The sequence below is a fragment of the Chaetodon auriga genome, chromosome 16, assembly GCF_051107435.1.
Source record: "Chaetodon auriga isolate fChaAug3 chromosome 16, fChaAug3.hap1, whole genome shotgun sequence".
NCBI classification, from domain to species: Eukaryota; Metazoa; Chordata; class Actinopteri; order Chaetodontiformes; family Chaetodontidae; genus Chaetodon; species Chaetodon auriga.
In genome coordinates this window covers 12,674,407-12,693,074 of record NC_135089.1, presented here as the reverse complement: position 1 = coordinate 12,693,074, position 18,668 = coordinate 12,674,407, and the positions used below count along the sequence as shown (strand labels likewise).

Below are 18,668 nucleotides of genomic sequence, written 5' to 3'. Positions count from 1 at the left end.
TGTTTGCGTGTCCTTGATGAGAGCAGTAGTAGAATTGCTTGCGTCAAGAATAGATCTGTGAAATGAATGTAAAATCAACTGTTTTGTGAACAACGGGGACTTCTGTGAAGCCAGCGAATAGAGAAGTGAGTAAAATGATGCGGCTGAGAGCGATACTGCTCTCAGCCCGTGAGGAGGAAGTCATACTACATACACAGGTAGATAGACACCAAATGACAGTTTGGTTACCACAGTGAGGGCCAACATGTCTATAGTCGGGACTAAGCTACTGTTTGAGGGCTTCCTGCAGAAAAGAAAAGACAATATGGTAAGTTACAAACTCTTGGTCTTGGTATTTAATTTGATTTTTGTTTATAAAAAAAGTGATTCATTTCTATTTTGTTTTCTGTCTCTAGAAAATAAGATGGGTGACATATTGGTTCAGGCTTCAGAATACAACTTTGTTCTTCTACACAAAGAAGAATGGCAGCGCTGTAAGCACACATGTTGTGGTGTAAAATGAACCATGGTTACTGTAGTAAATAAACAATTAACATTGCTAGTTTCTTTTTTCTTTGAGAGATGTGAATGACTCATGTTTTTCTGCTCACTTTGCTCTTTTCACAGTCACATTTGAGAGGCAATTACTACATTTACACAGTAAGTTTAATACAGCTGATATATGGGAAATTGCATGGCAAGAACTCTCACTCAATTACTGCACTTAATTACATATTTGAAGTAATTGTACTTGAGTGGATCCATTTATACTTCTACTTCGGTACATTTCAGTGGCAAATTGTATTATTACTCTGCTACATTTTATTTGGCAGCTGTGTTTTATTATAGATTCAGCTATAAAGTTGCTAAAATCAGTCCCACCTGCAACATTACAACATGTCACAACAAGAATGTTGTAACACAACAATATACAGTGTTATTCTGAAATGGGCCATATGGAATTATGGGTGCTTTAGGAACTTAAAGTATATGCTGATGCTAATAATAATGTACTTTGACTTTAGTAAAATATAAAATACATGGCGAGTAAATGTCATGTCATTTCCATGTTTACATAGTTGAAAGAGAACTTCCTCCACCCCCGTGGCTTTGTTTCTAGCTAGGCTACATTAGATTAATTGACCTAAATGCTGTGTCTTCCTGTCTGTCCACCACTTGGGGAAGGTGCAGTCAGTGCGAGAGGTCCAGAGAGCTGACAGCAAGCGCTTCATGTTCGAGATCATCATGATGAACGGAAAGAGAAAATTGTTGGTGAGACATCACAGTAGTTTGACTGTTGTGTTCTCATTTAAAATCTGTAGGCTGTGAGCGTGGAAGGTCTGGTCACATATGCCAAACCACTCATGTATGTGTGTGTATGTGGACATGTATTACTTATGTTGTGTGAACATTAATAATATGCTTATACAGTCACAATGTGGGGACTTGCTTTCCTAATGGGGACAAAATACAAGTCTCCATTATGCAAATCATTCCATTTCAGGGTGAAGACTTGGGTTATGCGTAGGTTACAAGTTAATTTTTGTGTGTGTGTTTGTGTAGGCAGCAGAGACAGCAGCTCTCAGACAGGAGTGGGTAGGACATCTATGGCAAGCCATGCATCTTTCTACCTCTGGGGTCTTGGAGTCCGGAAGCACTCAGTAAGTAAGACGAGGGTGTTCCTCTCATGACAGATCCAAACTAAACCTTAAAAAAAAATCCATGTTTGGTCAACTAGATTTGAACTCTTGACAAGCATTTATGTGATTTTTCTTGTTTTAGTAGAAATAAAACAGCTGCACCTTGTCAAGCCGGGTACTGACTATTTCTCTTCTCCTTAGCCTTGAAGTCCATGAACAGCGGGAGAGAATATACAGCAGCACACCAACCTGCTCACACACAGACAGTGTGATGGAGTTGCTTCCAGATCGTCCCTTCTCTGCCCCAACAGGCGACATCCACCATGAGATCAGGAGCAACGCCTCCCCCATCCACCAGTCCGAGGAGGTGAACAGTGAGGAGACCACGTACCAAACCACACTGCCAACCTATACCTACCAGCATCACAAGAGTAAACATAAAACCTATTTGATTTATTAATGAAGTCATTAATTGAGTTGCACTTTGAGCAACATGGTGCTAACCACTCTGTTTTCAGGTGACAGTCTCAACAGTCAGTGGTCTGGTGCAGCAGTCACCAACCTTTTTTGCCCCACAGACCAGTTTCATGTGAAGCAATAATTTGCCGGACCGGCGTAGAATAAAAACAAATAATTAAAAATACAACTCACCATTACCCTGAATGTAGTTGTTGTAATTAGTGGGAGCCCTGCGCTTGTTTCCCTTCAAGGAGGCGGCTTCATTGCCTCATTTGCGAGCCTCTCACCACATATTACCCAGAGCGGGAGAATCGATAGAAGCAATAAACCCGTATTTTAAGTTGGACTGCTGATATTGTCTCTTAAATGCAGCTTTCTTTTTCCTGGAAGTCGTAGGCTCTTCTTCTTCTGTCTCATCATTTGGCCTTTAACCCTTTTTGAAGAAGCTCTCCAAAGACTTGTTTTTTAGTCATTTTTGCGAGCTTGTTGGCTTACTTTTTTACTACCATATCATGTGACCCAGACGAGCGATTTGACGTGTATAGAGGCACAGGCGGATGCACCCGATTTTCAAAATCAAACTTCTTTCAGACTCTGATGATCAATAAATTATTTTTTGTTCAGTCTGTCTGTGTGGCCTGGTACTAAAGGGCCCACGGAACGGTACCTGATTCTGGGAAATTTCTGGAAGAATTCTGTGAAATTTCTGGGAAATTGCCAGGAAAGTTCTGGAAAACTTCAGGAAAATTCCAAGAATTTTCCGGGAAAATTCCAGGATATTTCTGGAAAAAAATTCCGAGTCTGACCGGGACCAGACCCAGGATCCGACCTTGGATCCGACCTTGGATCCGACCTGTCACTTACCCGGGTCTGACTCGGGACCAGACCCAGGATCCGACCCTGGACCAGATTATTTTAAAAATTTCCCGAAAATTTTCTGGGAATTTTTCTGAACTTTCCCAAAATTTTCCCCTGATTTTTGGAATTTTCTTGGACAATTTCCAGGATTTTTCTTGATTTTCCCCAATTTTTTCTTGAAATTTCCAAAAAAAAATTCTCCCATGGAATTTCCGGAAAATTTCCCAGAATTTTCCTGGAAATTTTTCCCCAGAATTTTCCGGGAAAATTTCCCAGAATTTCCCGGAAATTTCCTGGAATTTTTCCTGAAAATTTCTCAGGAATTTAATGTCCCAGGAAATTTCCGAGTCGGTCCTGGGAAAATCCCAGGAAAGTTCCGGCTTGGACCCGGGTAGGTACCGGGTCGGATGCTGAAAAACTGACCCAGCTGTTATTATCATTATCATGTGTCCTGGGTCTGGATCCCAGCCTAGGTTATTATTATTATTATTATTATTATTATTATTATTATTATAGTGTGTGTCAGGTCAGATCACGGGTCGGCCCCAGGTACTGACATCCAGAAGAAAAACCACTGATAGATTTAAGCTTATTTAAAACTCTCGCTCGACTATGAACCAAGAGCAGAGAGCACATTAGTCTAGTTTTAGCTGCTCTGCACCGACTTCCTGTAACTGCTATTATTATTATTAGTATGTGTGTGTGTTTGACATGTGTACAGAGGCACAGGCGGATGCACCTGATTTTCAAAATAAAACTTCTTTCAGCCTCTGATGATCAATAAAATATTTTTTGTTTCTCTCTTTTTAGTCTCTCTGTGCGGCCCGGTACCAAATGGCCCACAGACTGGTACCGGTGGCCCCGTGATTGAGGACCGCTGGTCTAGTGGGTCTAGTGGTCTAGTGGTTGGCAACGCAGAGGGCCAAGAAGGAGACTATGACGTTTTACCAATTCGAAAAAGTATGATCTCTCTCTTTAAATTTACCATCTATTATAACACAACATACAGTATGATGATGGTTAAAGGTTCAAACTGGACCTATCATGTGTTCTGTGTCTTTAGAGATATGTGGTATCAGCGCTTCAATAGAGATGCATGAGGACGTGTATGACGTTCCTCCCTCTTACAGAAGGGCTGCTGAACATCTGGGTGAGATTACATGTTTGGGTTTTTTCCAGCAGCTAGCCTTTAAATACTTGGTCATACCAAAATAATAAACATTTTTGTTGTTTGTGTTTTTCAGACCCCACAGAGAACATCTATGATGTTCCGAGCTCTCTTTTGAAGATGACGTCTGATCACACTGAAGGTAAATCCTGCTTTGTGTTATTGTTTCACCTGGTCGTCTTTTTCCTCTCACTTATTCTTAATCATCTTGCTTAAACATACACGGGGTGATTTATGCAACAAAAGCCCCATTTGCAACAGCTGCAAACATTTTCTCATCTATGTTTCAAGCTTTCAGCTCAGGGGAGCAGCTGCAGAATGGAGTCTGCTGGAGGTTATGAGATCCAACTTGAGGACACAAGTGACAGACTGGAGGGTAGCAGCAGCTCCCTGTGACTCACCACGCACAAATACAGAAGACTGTTGCTGCCACACATCTGTAGCTTTGTGCTTCACTTTCTTAAAGGTTTGAGTGAAACAGATGGTATTTATGCAAAAATTGTAAATAATGGTCGTCACCTTTGTGAAACTTTTGTTAGACAACAAGCACGACCACAACAAAGAGGTTCAACTGTGGTATTTATTATAGCTCCTATACAAGACTGGGAACCCCATAGACATTTATAACTATAGGGAGCACGCTGTACAGGAATATCTACACATCACGCACTGTGGGTCAGTCAAACTATGGTTCACAATAGTAAAATGACTCATTTACATGTCACCTGCTTCACAGTTTGAAAGTATACACCACCAACATTGATATTGCTGTATTACACACTTTGGACTGGTTTGAATGGGAATGGTTTAAGCTTGGTTCTAAAACCCTTAATGGGTTTAATAGATTATACAAACTTTTTGAAGGTACACAATGAAAGGAAAATAAAACCGAGGCATGCTAACACTTAATGAGTGCCCTTTTATATATCATCTACGTTTTCTGTGGGTACTGACGTTGCAGGGGCTTTTAAACTAAACAAATGCTTCATAAATGTGGTGAGTGAGTGAGTGGTCACAGAGCTGTTTTTTCACATGAGGTCTTCAGCTGGTGGCACTGAGAAGATTTTTGTAAACAGAAAATGATATTGAAAAATCACAGTATACTTACAACACCGCATTCCCAAAGAAGGATTACACTGACATCTAAAATCACTTGATAGACATACGTATATACAGTAGCAGTATTCATTAGACAAAAACAATATAGTAGTGCAGGTATCGGGTGAAATATAAGCAAAAACAAGGCCTATGTAACACGCAATGCATGAAAGTGATTTGTGCATTCTCAATATGTTCTTGAAATAAAACTAGTACAATCAAGTAAAATACAAAAGAATAATAAAATATTTGGACATCAAATGAGCAATAGATAATTCCACTCCAGTGAGGAGAAGCTTTAGTTTCGTGTTGTGATCATTGTCAGTTAGCAACACTAGTAATAATATTTGGTTCAGTAATGTTACACACACTCACACAGCAGAAAAACTGCAAAGGGAAAAGATTGGGAAAGTGTCACTCTACAACCAGATCTGCACATTGTTCATTTTACTATCATCTCCAATTAACAACTAACTTTATTTGTTAAGATCAGTGCAGTGATGTCAGGTTAATCAACTACTTTTAGCCCCCCAAAAAGAAACAGAAACTGAGTGTAAGCTGTCGGTCTTTTGCAGAACATATTAAAAGATCTGACCATGGCTCCTCTGTCTGAGAAGCAGCAGCAGTGTCAGCAGAAGAAACCTATGTGTTATAACTTAAATTTAAATATCCCATTCAGAAGTTGGTTGATTCACAATTTGCACACTGCCAAATTTTTATCTGGCGATGTGACGTTTAACAGAGGATGTAGTGCTAGGTTTAGAATGATACTAGGTTACCTACTTTGTGGCTGTAAGAGCAGACTGTCTTACTGGCTACAGAGAAAGTATCCAGGCTCCAACAACTTGGAGTTGGGAGTTGTAATGGAATCAGGCCTGGGCCTGAGATTGTTCCTTGAGGAACTCCTCCAGGACAGTGATGATGCTGCAGGCTTCAGGCAGATCGCTGTGCTCCGCCCTGGCATTCTGCAGCAACACATCCCCATTTCCGCAGCCCTGCAGGAACTGGCAGCAGCGAAACAGGGCGTAGTGACTCATCTCTGCCTGCCGCACGAAACGCTTCAGGCTGTTCATGTCCTGGATGGCCTGCAGAGTGAGAGTTGTGGTTGATAGAAAAGAAGAAACAAATTAAAAACGAGAAGAGATCACGACAAAGGAACGATGCAAAAGGAAAAAAATAGTTTTCCTGCGTATCTGCAAAGAGGAACTGAGAGCTATTGTCCAGGGTTTCTCAATCTTGTGGGGTAATGGAATTTTTAAAGCTGATAAATTTGTTTCATAAGTTTGTAAAACACATATAGTGGCATGCAAAAGTTTGGGCACCCCTGTGCAAAACTCACAAAAAAATGAGTAAAAGACAACCTGATTTCCAAACAGCATGAAACAAAAATGTAAAAATGCTTTGTTATCTTCTTAAAGCCTTCTCTTGCTCCTGAAATTTTGTATTTATGAGAATGGTATGGAAATACAACCTGAAAACATCATGCCTCTGGGCATGGCTGTGGCTGACGCAGAGGCATAAAAAGTTTAAGAAACCCTGTTATATTCTGTCTGTGTGTAAGTTTTTTCACCTTAAGTTTGAAGTTCTCCAGAATCTGTCTGAGCAGGAAAGGATTACAACGCTCTGCTGCGTTTAGAAATGCCTGAATCCAGTCATCACAGAAACGATTAGTGACTGGGAGAGAAAAGGTCTTTGTTAGATTGTTAAACAGTGCAGAGATATCAAATTATTTTTCCTCATTAAGCCATGGAGTCATGGAGCATGACTTACCAGTGTTGGAGAATGTGGGTGGGCTGGTGGAGCAGTCTATGACCAGGTCAGAGTGCGTGTCCTCGGAGATAGCCTTACACAGAGAAGCTGTTGTAGTGTCTTGTTGGGACAGGCCCTGCAAACTGGCTGCTTTGATAAACCTAGTATAGAATACAACAGACATTTAACAGCTAAGAAACTGATAATTACATACCATACTAGATGGAAATAAACAACTGGCAGGCAGACCTGCTATTGTTTTTTAGTAGTCTGAGGATTTACAGATGTGTTAGTGTCGTTCCAGGGGCTGTCACCGAACTCACCTGGAGACATCAGTCTTTGTCCTCTCATCTGCATTATTAACCTCCACATGAGTGTGGCTCAGAGCCTGCGTACAGAAATTATAATGGCTGAAATGCATTGTTCTGGAGAGACGTTCTATCTTGCACATATGCAAAATTTGAGTGATGACAAAATAAGTGAACTGGATTACAGTATTTTAATGCATGGGGTAAATAAGAGTTTCAAGAAACAGTTCACTCAAAAACGTGGTGATATTTACTTTTCCTCTTACCCAGAGTGCACTCTACACATCCAGATAGTTTCAGTGTAATTAAGTGAGGCTTGGATCGCTTGAAAACGAATAATGTTTAGAGTCTTTTTAACAGGGTCTCTAAAGGAGCTGCCCCCCAGGGGAGGGGTTTGTGGTCATGGTTATGATGGCATATTACTGAGGTATAATAACAATAATTTACTGATTTCTAAATATATTATAAAATTAATACTGTACGGATCAGAGTGTGTGGATGCTTTTCCTGTCATTATTTAACATAACTTAGTTCCAGTACCTCTGAAGAGCCTTTTTTTGGTGGGCAGTAATATTTATTGAACATAGTCTAGAGATGAAAAGTGACTCACAGCATGCAGGCAGAAGCTGATGTTGCTCTGGACCAGCTGCACCACCCGATAAATGTGCATCACAGACTCCTCGTACCAACGGCTCAGATAGGGGCGCACCTCTGTCTCAAGGTTCTGCAGCTGGCACACACACACACACACACACACACACACACACACACACACACAAATAAATATTAATAATGTAATGACAAATATATCTAACTTAATTAAGAGTATTACATTTTTGTACCTCTGGGGTTTGCAGGCTGCTATGCAGGCCTTGGACATATTTATCAAGCTCTAATCTAAATGTGTATTGGGTCAAGGAATTGGAACTATTGTCTGTTTCTCTGTTCAAAGTTACAGACAATGCAAAAAAAAACCAAAAAACAAAAACCATACAACAATGCAGGAAAAAACATTTTGTAATGGCAAAGATCATGTAAACAGTTAATGCTGGAAGACTTTGAATGATGCCTATAACTCAGGTTGATTTCAGAAGAACACTATGCAATAGACAACTGTGTGCAAAGGATATAGGTTCAGTCCTTTTTCAGAACCGCCCATAAAGCAGATGACATATCCATTTCCATCAGCATCAGGCTGCTCAGGAGACCTTTCCTGCTCCAGTAGACAGCAGTAGCAGCCAACTGCCTGCTCTGGGATACTGGGAAGAGGAAATAATACATTTGGGTTAACCAACTTACTCATTTTTCACCTGTGAACCATAATTTCCTGCTAAATTCATCTTATTACTGTTATGGAGTCAGACAGGCTACATCCACTATGATACCATTTATAATATGATAGCCAAGCGCTGCACTGCATTAGTCCAAGAGGACTATAAATGTAAAGTTATTACCTGAGTTCCACAGTGGCGATGTTGCCCATGCCTCCCAGCAGGGCTCCTTTGCTCAGCCTCCTTGAAATATAGGTTCGCAGTTCAGGTTCTGCCTCCGATGGCAGGCTGCTGTCAATTAGGGTCAGGCTGTGGGAAGGACAGAAAGTCAATATGGATACTATGGATACACAGGATAACTTGGAAGCCACTCAAGTCAATGGAGAACAGATGGAGAAAGCTGATGACCATTAGCCACAATCAACACAACACACAACTGAGTCACATAGCTGCAACTGTGCCGCCCCGCTGGGTGTCAAAAAACACCACCACTCAACACTGTATCCAGGCATTCAGAGGGATTTCATTCACTTTTTGCCAACTGCACATGACAAATGGAAGTGGAGCCCGGTTCAAATTGGGAGAGACCTAAAGGCCATGTAACTCAGCAGCACAGCAATGACCAATCAGAACAAGATCACGAATGAAAACAGCATTGATTCCATGTTGATTGGATTTCCAGTGACAGCCCGTGGATACACCAATGCACAACAGTGAAAGCCAAAGAGAAACGACCACTGAAAGCAACGACAGCGCAGGTGGACGGCTCCTTTGTTACCTAAAGTCATCCTGACTGGTTGTGGAGTCTGCTCGTCTCTGGTTCCATGCCACATTTTCCCCAGAAGCCTCAGATCTAAGACAATTGACAGTTCACTCGTCATCACCCGTTTAGTTTTTAGTGTATGAATCTGCTTTTACCTGCATGAGTGTCAATGTCAGCAGGTTCAGGAACCAGGAACTGTAAATACTAAAGAGTGCTTTAGGAATCAGAGACTGTAAAATAATTAAAACAGTGAGACAGAAAGAAACAACTCATTATGCACCAGGGACCTCGCCGTATTCAGGAAAAAAGTCATTGTGTGATGTCCTGCAGGATAAGGGGTTATAATTGTGAACAATAGTACTACTAATAAAAAAAAACAGTAATTGGAAAGTAAATTAAAATCACGTTGTAGACTAATGACTACATCAATATATCAATACTTCAGACACACTTACCATTACACGGTGGATGCAACGCCAACTCCCGTTATTTGCTTTAATTTTAAGGCATATTTTAAACAGAAACTGGGACAAGTAACATAAACCATTACCTTGTGCCCTGATAAAGATAGATGGTGTAGTAGCAGTTCAGTTGTATTTTCTGGCTGTATCCAACAATTTCTTCGCTGTCAAAGTCATCCCTCTCTTCCACGTCAATTGAGTCCTGGAAGGACGAGGTTTGGGAGGTAAACATGATCCTACTGCTGCACGGAACGAGCTAGCAGCCGGCTAAAATGGCAGATAACAAGGGCTTGTTTCTATTCTTTAGCAGTGCTATGCTGGTGGATCGCTATTTTTGACGTTTTGATTGCTATCTGATATTACAATTGCAAAGCACATTTGCAACAGCTGCAGTAATACAAAACGTATCCCAGCTCTCGTTTACATGTCCTGTGCGCATGCGCACGATCTGTCCGTGTCCGTTCTTAATAATGTCCGACTGTGTTACTAACTCATATTTCGGTTCCAGGGACAGTCATCGCGAAAGGTAAACCTTTAGTCTGTAGTATTAAGATTTTTTTCTCTTAATTACGACGTTTGGGTTGTAAAAATGGCTGTGTAAATATGTAGTCTTATACATCTAAATTCAAGTACTTTAACTTGTAATCGTGGTATGAATTGTGGATCTGTAACGTTAGAAATTGCAAAATCCCTGTCACAGTTAAGAGTTCTGTATGGCTGAAAAATATATGGCGAAAATATTTGTAGCATGAGTAGGTGTGGAAGTTGATTTAGTAGTAGTGAACGCAAAGATATTTATATAAAGAACTAAATGACATGAAGCATTTTTATTAAACAAACAAATCAATAATAGTTTTGGACCACTAGGGGACGCTTGAGACGGCAGAGTCTTGTTGTGGCGCTGGAGACGTGACGCCATCTTTAATTGCTTCATTTCCGCTCTGGTTGGTATGTTAGCTGTTTTATTTTACTGGGTTTGCAGGCAGTGAACTGACAGTACAGAAATCATGGGGAGAAAGAAGAAAAAGCAAATGAAGCCTTGGTGCTGGTATCCTTTTTCAAACCTTAGCTTCAGTGTTGTAATGCTATCGGGAGCTGTGTGTTTGGAACCCAGCGTTATCCACTGTTTACTAAGCTAATGTCAACTGTAACGTAACCCAAGCTTCGTATAATATGTGTGTAACGTTAATGTCAGCATGCTCACAGTATGTAGCCAGCAAGACAGATTTTGAACTTGCTGTCGGCGATGCTTCAGTTGAATTAACAGCTCTGAGGAGATGATATGAGGATATAAAAAACAGGCGATCTCGGTGTTGCACGGTGTTTTTGTGTATGCAAATCCGCGTCACGTTTAGCCGTGAAGTAATTAGCATTGCAGTTGTCGAGTCTCTGCAGCGATAATTTCCTTAACCATAATCTCAGGTACTGTAACAGAGATTTCGATGATGAAAAGATTCTTATTCAGCATCAGAAGGCCAAGCATTTCAAGTGCCACATCTGTCATAAAAAGCTGTACACTGGCCCTGGGCTTGCAATCCATTGTATGCAGGTGAGGAAACAATAATGCAAACCATCTTCATAAAATCAAGCAAAATCCGTTGTTCAAATGGTAAAATTACCTTGCCGTGTTACTTCTATCATAGGTACATAAAGAGACCATTGATGGAGTTCCTAATGCAATACCTGGAAGAACAGATATTGAGCTGGAAATATATGGCATGGAGGGTATTCCTGAAAAAGACATGGAAGAGAGAAGAAGAGTGCTGGAACAAAAGAACCAAGGTATTGGAACCAATATATGTTCATGTACTCTTTTGTTGTGGTTTATTCTAGAGATGTATTATGCTCTTCCCTACTTTCAGAGACTCAAAAGAAAAAGCAGAACCAGGATGACTCTGATGAGTATGATGAGGATGAAGAGCCTGGACCCTCCTTCCAGCAGCCTGCTGCAGGCCAGCCACAGGCTGGCTATATCCCCCCTATGACTCAGCCTGGCATGCCTCCTGGCTCCGGTGCTCCAGGGATGCCACCGGGCAGCTACTCAGGTGGGAAATAATGACTTGAACTGCGATGAGCAAACTTCTCAGCTAAACCTAAATACTGCTGCATTGGTAACATGCTGTTTATAAAGGTGATTATACAGCTGTGCTATTCATATTCCTGGTCATGCTACACAACCTTTGTGGAAACAGTATTATCCCCTTTATAATTTAGCCTTGCTCATTTGCTGTATTTTTCCCTAAAATCATGAGAATATGGTCTTTAAATAGCCATTTTAAATTCAGGTATTATTTATGTCATGTTAAAATAAGAATATTGATATCAATAGAAGCATAATGTAAATTAAATGAACTGTTTTTTTGTGTAGGAACACACTTCATTTTGTAAAAATGAATGTCTTTGTTTTAGGAATACCCCCAATGATGCCTGGTGTACCACCAATGATGCCAGGAATGCCCCCAGTACTGCCAGGAATGCCTCCAGGGTAAGTGCTTCAGATTATTAATCAAGTCATTTTTTTTTAATCCCACACTCATTATCTTTTTTCCACGTGTGTTTAGGATGATACCAATGGGTGGCATGATTCCTCCAGGTCCAGGGATGCCTCCGATGATGCCAGGTGTGCCACCAGGTAATGCCCTGCCAGTTTATTCCTCCAGAAAGCACTCGCTTCCCACATCACTGCCTTGATGTAAATTATTCGTTTGAAATGAATTTTCATTCAAATGGAGGTTTTTAAATATGTTGGAACACTGCTGGTGAGGACTTGTTCACCTATATAATGAATTTGTTCTGCTGGTTTCAGGCATGCCTCCTCCTGTGGGCCACCGTCCAGGCATCACAAACATGGCTCAGGTCCCCCCTGCTGCAAACATGCTGACTAGACCTGCTGTTCCGGCTGCAAGTGCCACCTCAGCCCAGCCTGATGTTACGAAGCCTCTTTTCCCCATTGCTGGACAGGTAAAATCTTTATGACACTATCTGCTACTTTTCATCTCCCATAGCACTCTGACATTACCTTCACCTGTTGACAGAGGGATGTTTGAGTAGCTCTGTGTGTGTCACACAGCCTAATCAAAAGGAGACTTTACCCAGCATCTCCTTTAACTGAAGACTTATTATATTTACATTTCCTATTCTTTACTCTTTTCCTGTGCTGCAGATGGGCAATCGTGTTGCAAGTACAAGTGCAGGCTCATCAAGTGCAGATGCTCAGTCCGCCTCCCCTAAAGCTCTGTTTCCTATCACATCACAAGTACGGAGCTGTCTGTCTGCTCTACTCTGGCAACCTGCAGCTTTACAATTGGCATGCACACAATTGTGTATAGCTTGCCTGTGATGTACTTGGACAGTTTAATACTAAATGTTTTCTCATTTCTGGCAGTATGCCATTGTTTGCTTTTTCTTTTGCTACAAATCTGCATTAATAGAAAACTGTTGAAAAATGTGCATAATCACCTCAACAAATCAAAAAATGGGGAATTATGCAGATTTGTAAAGTGGTTTCTTACTCCTGAACTGCTGTCGGGCAATGTAGCACAGCATGCTCTTTTGGATTTGTTTTCTTGCAGGCTTGATGAGACATGTTTCACTCCAGTCATACTTTAAGTGTTTACTCTCCCATGTGGGTAACAATACATGTGTTAACACGTTATACAGATAACTAAGACTCCAGTTTATAGACTTGGCATTAACATGTTATTCTTCAGTGGAACTACAAATTAGCACAGCACGACACACAACATCTCCCCATCACTTTTAGGGTTTTAGTTTGATTTATTCAGCATAATCTCTCTAAACACAATCTTTGTACTGTTCAGCCAACAAAATCCAGAGGAGAGATGTTGACATGTTCATCAAGGTCACGTTCACTTATTTCCATGAAATTCAAGTAGTGAGCTTTGAAAGCAGCAGTGAGTGGACAGACGTCTTTTTGCCCTGGATGTCATCTCTGAGGCTACATTGAGGCCACTGCTCCACACTCTCTGACTGGTGTAGGTGTACCTGCAGTCACTACTTAGGACAGTAAAAATGCTGTTTCAGTTTCTTCAGTTAAGAAAATCTGCAAAGACGTGTTGCTGTTAAGTTTTTTGTAATAGAATTTTTCTGTATAATATTGCAACATGTCAGCACATAAAAGCAAAACTGCTGTGTTTGGCTATGTCTAAGGGTAAAATGAGAGTGTGTTTTTCTCATTTGGGTGAAGTGCAGGGCTCCTGACTTCAATCCACAGTTAGTGATGATTGGTGGAACAGTGACAGATGTACCAAAAATGTTTTGGTGAGTTTTATTTTTGTCACATTTGACTCAAGTGTGTTTCAGTAAAGTGTGAGAAAATGACTGTTTCTGTGAATGGAGTCTGGTGGCTTTGCGGGAGCGATATAGCTGTTTCCGGTCAAACAAAATGGATCTTACTCTTTAACAAACAGGTATTTCTTTTGGGATCCTTTTTGAAATATTGTCAGACATTATTTTAACAGTCTGAGTCAGTGGCAAAATAATATGTGGCCAGAATTCCTCCTGTTTGTCTGGGACATTGAAGTCTTCCAGGAAGTGTGGGCTGGTACCAACTGGGAACTCTGTGCACACAACAGCTCTTTCATTGATTGAAAATTATAGGTCAAGCTATAGGATGTTATTTTACTTGTTTATTTTGTAAACATTACACGTTGGTTTTCCCTCTTTTGGACATAATGAATGTTTCGAACCTTTGGGTTTTTTGTAGAGGGAGTATTTGAACATCATTTTAGCTGAAAGGCTGGAGCCTTGGTGAACTGACCCTGAGAAAGTGAAAGATGAGATGCAAGCACTGAGGGAAAGATGAATCCAGAGGCAGTCCAGTGGAATCCATCTAAAGCCTGTGTACAAACATTAATATTAATGCCAAGCTTTGACTGGACTCACTATAAACTTTAGTAATGGGTGTAACCTCAAAGTATGACTTAAAAGTGTCCCCCATGTCAAACTGAAATGCCGTTTAGCAGAGTCTCTCTAACGTGTTTTCCTCTCTCCTCCCTCAGAGTCAGCAGACAGTGACAGGGTCCCCCCACCCTCCCCCCTCTACCTCCTCTGATCCCTCAAAGCCCACATTCCCGGCCTACACTCAGGCCACCGTCGCTGTGGCCAGCCCCAATGCTGGCAGCAGTACGGTCTCCAAACCTCCCTCTACTGTGACCAGTAAGCCCGCCACCCTCACCACCTCCAGTGCAACCAGTAAGTTGATCCACCCTGATGAGGATATCTCACTGGTGAGTAGTCCAGCTGCAGCTGTCTCTCTTTATAGTTTTTACAGTAAGTAGCATTTTGATAAAAGCAGATGTTGTGATTATAGGAAAGGTCAATCAGTGGCTTTTTAAAAAAATAAAATGATGTGCTAATTTTCTTTTTTATTTCTTCCTGTTGCGCAACAAAATTTCAGTGTCAAATTATTCTTCCTTTTTTGCTGTCTGTGTCCTATAGGAAGAGCTGCGGGCTCAGTTGCCCAGGTACCAGCGAAGTATTCCCCGCCAAGGCCAGACCACTCCTGCAGCCCCATCAGTGGGTCCCGTGGGTGGCATGATGGCCCCTCAACAGCCTGGCATAAGGCATCCCATACCTGGTATACACCGTGTGCCTCTAGCTCAGAAAAAAACTCCACATTTTATGTGGGGCTTTTTTGGGCTGTTCACCAGAGTTGTTTATTCTTGGCTGTCAAAGAGTCATTATTATGTAAAATACTATCTAAGCTTTTCATCACAAATGCAACTTTCCACGAAAAACTGAATGACACTACATGCCATACTGGCGGCATGCTAGTATGGCATTTGGCGAATCCCTGCATTTTCAAGAGGAAACTCCTGCACCATCATCAGGGAAAGATTTCAAATTGTCCTGTACTTTGTTTGATGTCCAAATACCTGTACATCTGATGACACTGCCATTAGCCTCAGCTGTACTTTTAGCAAATGTTACCGTGCCACCATACCAAAATAAGATGTAGAATATTATTCCTACTTAGCATCCGGATGCCAGCATTGTCATTGTGAGTATGTTAGCATGCCAGTGTTAACATTGTGTTAACAGTGTCTGACTTATAAATAGCGTTCATGCCAACATCCAACCAAACAAATATGGCCACCTCATATTAGCCAAAGGTTGTCATTGAATTTAATTAAGTCTAAATGTAATGAATGTGGTGTTATATTGTAAATGCACAGTACTTAAACCATCACATAACTAACTCTTTAATCATACAACAGTCTTGATGACATGAACTCTCACAAGTTCTTAACATGGGAATCTTGCCATCCATCCCATATGACAAAAATTTAGTTTAAGTCCAGTCTTAAAGAGCATGGCTCTAGAATCTTAGCAACAAATTAGCACCATCTGTTTTTATTGTATAACATGACTGATTTCTAAATAAAAAGCAAACGAACCTGTGGTCTTGCAGGTCAGTATGGTGGTCCACCCCAGGGGATACCGGGCTACGTGCCAGGAGCGATGCCTCCATATGGACAGGCCCCTCCTGTGGTTCCCCCAGGGTACCAGGGAGCCCCTCCACGGCCACCCATGGGTATGAGACCCCCTGTCATGTCTCCCGGAGGCCGCTACTGAAGCCTGCCTTCCTCTCTTCAATAGGTTTGGACACTCAACCCTTTTCTAATGTCCTCAACTGCTAGACAAACCAGAATTGGTATTCTAGTACGACGGCGTACTGTTTATTCTACTACTGAGCTATGAGGAAGAGACACTGAATAAACAGCAAACAAAAGAGCTATAAAAGCATCACAGAGCGCATGGGAAATAGTTACACTGTACCTAACCAAGACTATGAGCTGTTGTTTCAAACCATCTCTGTTCTGTGGCTTTTTTTCCTTCTCATGTTTCATTTAGGTGTATAGAAGTGTAGTAGATATGGTTCGTAGTGTTGTGAAGGCGCTGGAGTTACATGGGCAGTACTCACCCTTTATCAAGGCAAGTTTTTTGTAAATACATTTCTGTTCTCAGCTTAACAGTGAGGCCTTCACAGCACGTAGTGCTGTTGGACTTTGTGTCCCCAACTTTGTTTGGTGAGGGCTTCAAATAACTGTTTATGCATTCATTCTGTTTTATGTTAAATGAGGAAATACTCCCTCAACCTTAAATAGATGAAATACTAAATGAAGTGGTATATGTATTGTTGTAAAACTGTATTGTAATAAAATGTGGCAAAAATGTAAGACTCTTCTTTGCGGGACGTTATTGGGAAAAGAGACGTCACAGCAGGTTTGTACTCCAGTTATAAACTACATGGTGATTGTCCTTTTGTTGTCTTGAACGTGAACAGTATCAAGAGAAATGTGCATCTGTGCTTTTAAGTTTTTGTTGAGTTGAAATTAAAAATATTGGGAAATGTTTTCTGTTTGCTGTAAGCAGTATATTGATTTTTTTTTTTTTAATTGATGCTCTGTACATGGCACTGGCAGGCCAGCCTTTGACGCACTGAGTGCATTGTACAGCTGCATAACTTCCAGGTCGCTGATGGCTGTAGTGCTAAAACCCAGATTTCTCTTCTCCCTGTAGCGATGCCATGGGGGACTGGCTGAGGCCCTGTCTCAGTGTAGCCCTGTTTCAGCCTGAGGCAAGTCTCACCATTTTCTGTCTTCTCATTCATTACCAGGGGCCCTCACAGCTTACACGCTGTTGGATCTCAATGTCCCCAAACTTGCAGCAAGTTTGGTGAAGGCCCTTGTTTGTGTTGTTGCGTTTAGGCACCATTTTCTTCAGGCATGTTAATTCATGTAAATTGTAGGCTTTCCTGTTAAGTTCTTATGAGTCATTGAACCTGTATCCTACATTCTTGATTCGTGAGAGTATCAGGATGCTCTGTTTTCATTTAATAACTTTATGCTGAAAATTAAATGAAACTATATTTCTTTTGATGCTTTTGTTATTAACTAGTCCTGCAGTCCAAAGTAGTTCTCTGTCTGAAATATTGATGCCTTGGTCAAAAGTCAAATCATTTAAGAGTCCCACATACAGACACCATTAGCAGTTTATCACCTACAGCCATATTTACATAAAATGTTGGTTGGGAGGATTGTGATGAACAAATGACTTTCCATATGCTTGTAAATAGCTTTACCACTTGATCCTGTTTGTTTCATCAGCTTTCCTCACTTGATCATTTGACTTTAACTACTTACATGAAGGAGAATCTCTACCAGTAACAGGTTAGTTAAAGCTGTAAGTACCACTGCTGTAACTTAAATTTCCATCGACCTGTGTTTTGTGTGCACACATTATACGAGATTTGAATGCCTGTCACCTAGAGGTCTTCTTGAAAAAACGTAAAATGAGCCCTCAACAGTTCTCAAGCATTTCACAGTAGTGGCAGCCAATCATTCAGTGTGATCTTGGGAAATAATTGTCTAATCATAGTTGAGTGTGCAACACATTTCCACTAGTTCTGCTTAATGTGATCAGCATCTCAACAAAGGTTTTGGTGCAAACCGTGATTTAAACTAATGATTTAATGCTTTACACGAGTAATACAGGCAGTCTTCACTGGTAAGTATGGGCTCATTGTCACTTTTGTTATATATCTAATCCAGTTAATATTGAACTATTTTTTGCTTAAACTCTCCGCTGTGTAAGAGAATATTCCAAGATAATGGTTTTATTAAATATCACACAATAAAGGTCTGTAAAGCTTGTACCTGCTGATGAATACAGTTTCATGAAAAGATTTGACATGTAGGTCTGCCATACCTTGTCTGAGAATATGATGGTACTGGGACAGCGTAGAAGAATTGGAAAAGATATTTTTCTGCTTTTGAGTAAGAAAATGAAGCGTAACCATGAATATTTGTTTCAGGATCTGTCCCTCAAAGCACACCACAGGATTTTATTCTTGATTTCTGTACAAAAGTCTGAATGTTTACGGTTTTGA

At 40.9% G+C, this 18,668-nt stretch overlaps 3 protein-coding genes across 7 annotated transcripts; 2 read left to right on the top strand and 1 right to left on the bottom strand.

Moving 5' to 3' along the window:
• Positions 1–52: 52 nt before the first annotated feature.
• On the top strand, positions 53–4,458 carry LOC143334427 (uncharacterized). The gene is made up of 10 exons (XM_076753229.1): positions 53–307; positions 396–473; positions 607–639; positions 1,165–1,251; positions 1,543–1,640; positions 1,821–2,050; positions 3,747–3,896; positions 4,000–4,086; positions 4,181–4,246; positions 4,396–4,458. The coding sequence occupies exons 1-10, from the start codon at positions 245–247 to the stop codon at positions 4,443–4,445; spliced, it is 942 nt and encodes a 313-aa protein (XP_076609344.1). The 5' UTR covers positions 53–244; the 3' UTR covers positions 4,446–4,458.
• Positions 4,459–4,666: 208 nt separating this feature from the next.
• c16h17orf75 (chromosome 16 C17orf75 homolog) lies at positions 4,667–10,210 on the bottom strand. Of its 2 annotated transcripts, XM_076753227.1 has the most exons (10): positions 9,844–10,209; positions 9,309–9,383; positions 8,714–8,839; positions 8,390–8,518; positions 8,102–8,162; positions 7,870–7,989; positions 7,275–7,339; positions 6,973–7,112; positions 6,773–6,876; positions 4,667–6,287 (listed from the first exon to the last, which is right to left on the bottom strand). In XM_076753227.1, the coding sequence occupies exons 1-10, from the start codon at positions 9,984–9,986 to the stop codon at positions 6,072–6,074; spliced, it is 1,179 nt and encodes a 392-aa protein (XP_076609342.1). In that variant the 5' UTR covers positions 9,987–10,209; the 3' UTR covers positions 4,667–6,071. The 2 variants fall into 2 exon arrangements, with proteins under 2 accessions (XP_076609342.1, XP_076609343.1); XM_076753228.1 differs by lacking the exon at positions 9,309–9,383 and having other exon boundaries at positions 9,844–10,210.
• Positions 10,211–10,638: 428 nt separating this feature from the next.
• On the top strand, positions 10,639–18,564 carry znf207a (zinc finger protein 207, a). Of its 4 annotated transcripts, XR_013078304.1 has the most exons (14): positions 10,647–10,802; positions 11,177–11,303; positions 11,398–11,536; positions 11,617–11,799; positions 12,164–12,239; positions 12,316–12,386; positions 12,561–12,715; positions 12,918–13,010; positions 14,776–15,003; positions 15,215–15,353; positions 16,188–16,375; positions 16,631–16,711; positions 17,300–17,357; positions 17,887–18,564. XR_013078304.1 is itself a non-coding variant. In XM_076751940.1 (11 exons), exons 1-11 carry the CDS (start codon positions 10,762–10,764, stop codon positions 16,349–16,351), a joined length of 1,416 nt encoding a protein of 471 aa, XP_076608055.1. In that variant the 5' UTR covers positions 10,639–10,761; the 3' UTR covers positions 16,352–18,564. The 4 variants fall into 4 exon arrangements, 2 of the variants coding, with proteins under 2 accessions (XP_076608055.1, XP_076608056.1); XR_013078305.1 differs by lacking the exon at positions 12,918–13,010 and having other exon boundaries at positions 10,655–10,802; XM_076751940.1 differs by having other exon boundaries at positions 10,639–10,802; positions 16,188–18,564.
• Positions 18,565–18,668: the final 104 nt, after the last annotated feature.

Bases quoted from the DNA above. Each gene is read 5' to 3' on its own strand.
- c16h17orf75 (XM_076753227.1), bottom strand. From the start codon at position 9,986: ATGTTTACCTCCCAAACCTCGTCCTTCCAGGACTCAATTGACGTGGAA. The intron at 8,163-8,389 runs ATATCCTTTGCA...GACCCAATACAC, and splicing joins TCTGAAAAAGGACTGAACCT to ATTTAGATTAGAGCTTGATA. The intron at 6,877-6,972 runs GTAAGTCATGCT...TTTCTCTCCCAG, and splicing joins ACCCACATTCTCCAACACTG to TCACTAATCGTTTCTGTGAT.
- LOC143334427 (XM_076753229.1), top strand. From the start codon at position 245: ATGTCTATAGTCGGGACTAAGCTACTGTTTGAGGGCTTCCTGCAGAAA. The intron at 474-606 runs GTAAGCACACAT...CTCTTTTCACAG, and splicing joins CAAAGAAGAATGGCAGCGCT to TCACATTTGAGAGGCAATTA. The intron at 3,897-3,999 runs GTATGATCTCTC...CTGTGTCTTTAG, and splicing joins CGTTTTACCAATTCGAAAAA to AGATATGTGGTATCAGCGCT.
- znf207a (XM_076751940.1), top strand. From the start codon at position 10,762: ATGGGGAGAAAGAAGAAAAAGCAAATGAAGCCTTGGTGCTG. The intron at 11,537-11,616 runs GTATTGGAACCA...CCCTACTTTCAG, and splicing joins GCTGGAACAAAAGAACCAAG to AGACTCAAAAGAAAAAGCAG. The intron at 15,004-15,214 runs GTGAGTAGTCCA...TGTGTCCTATAG, and splicing joins CTGATGAGGATATCTCACTG to GAAGAGCTGCGGGCTCAGTT.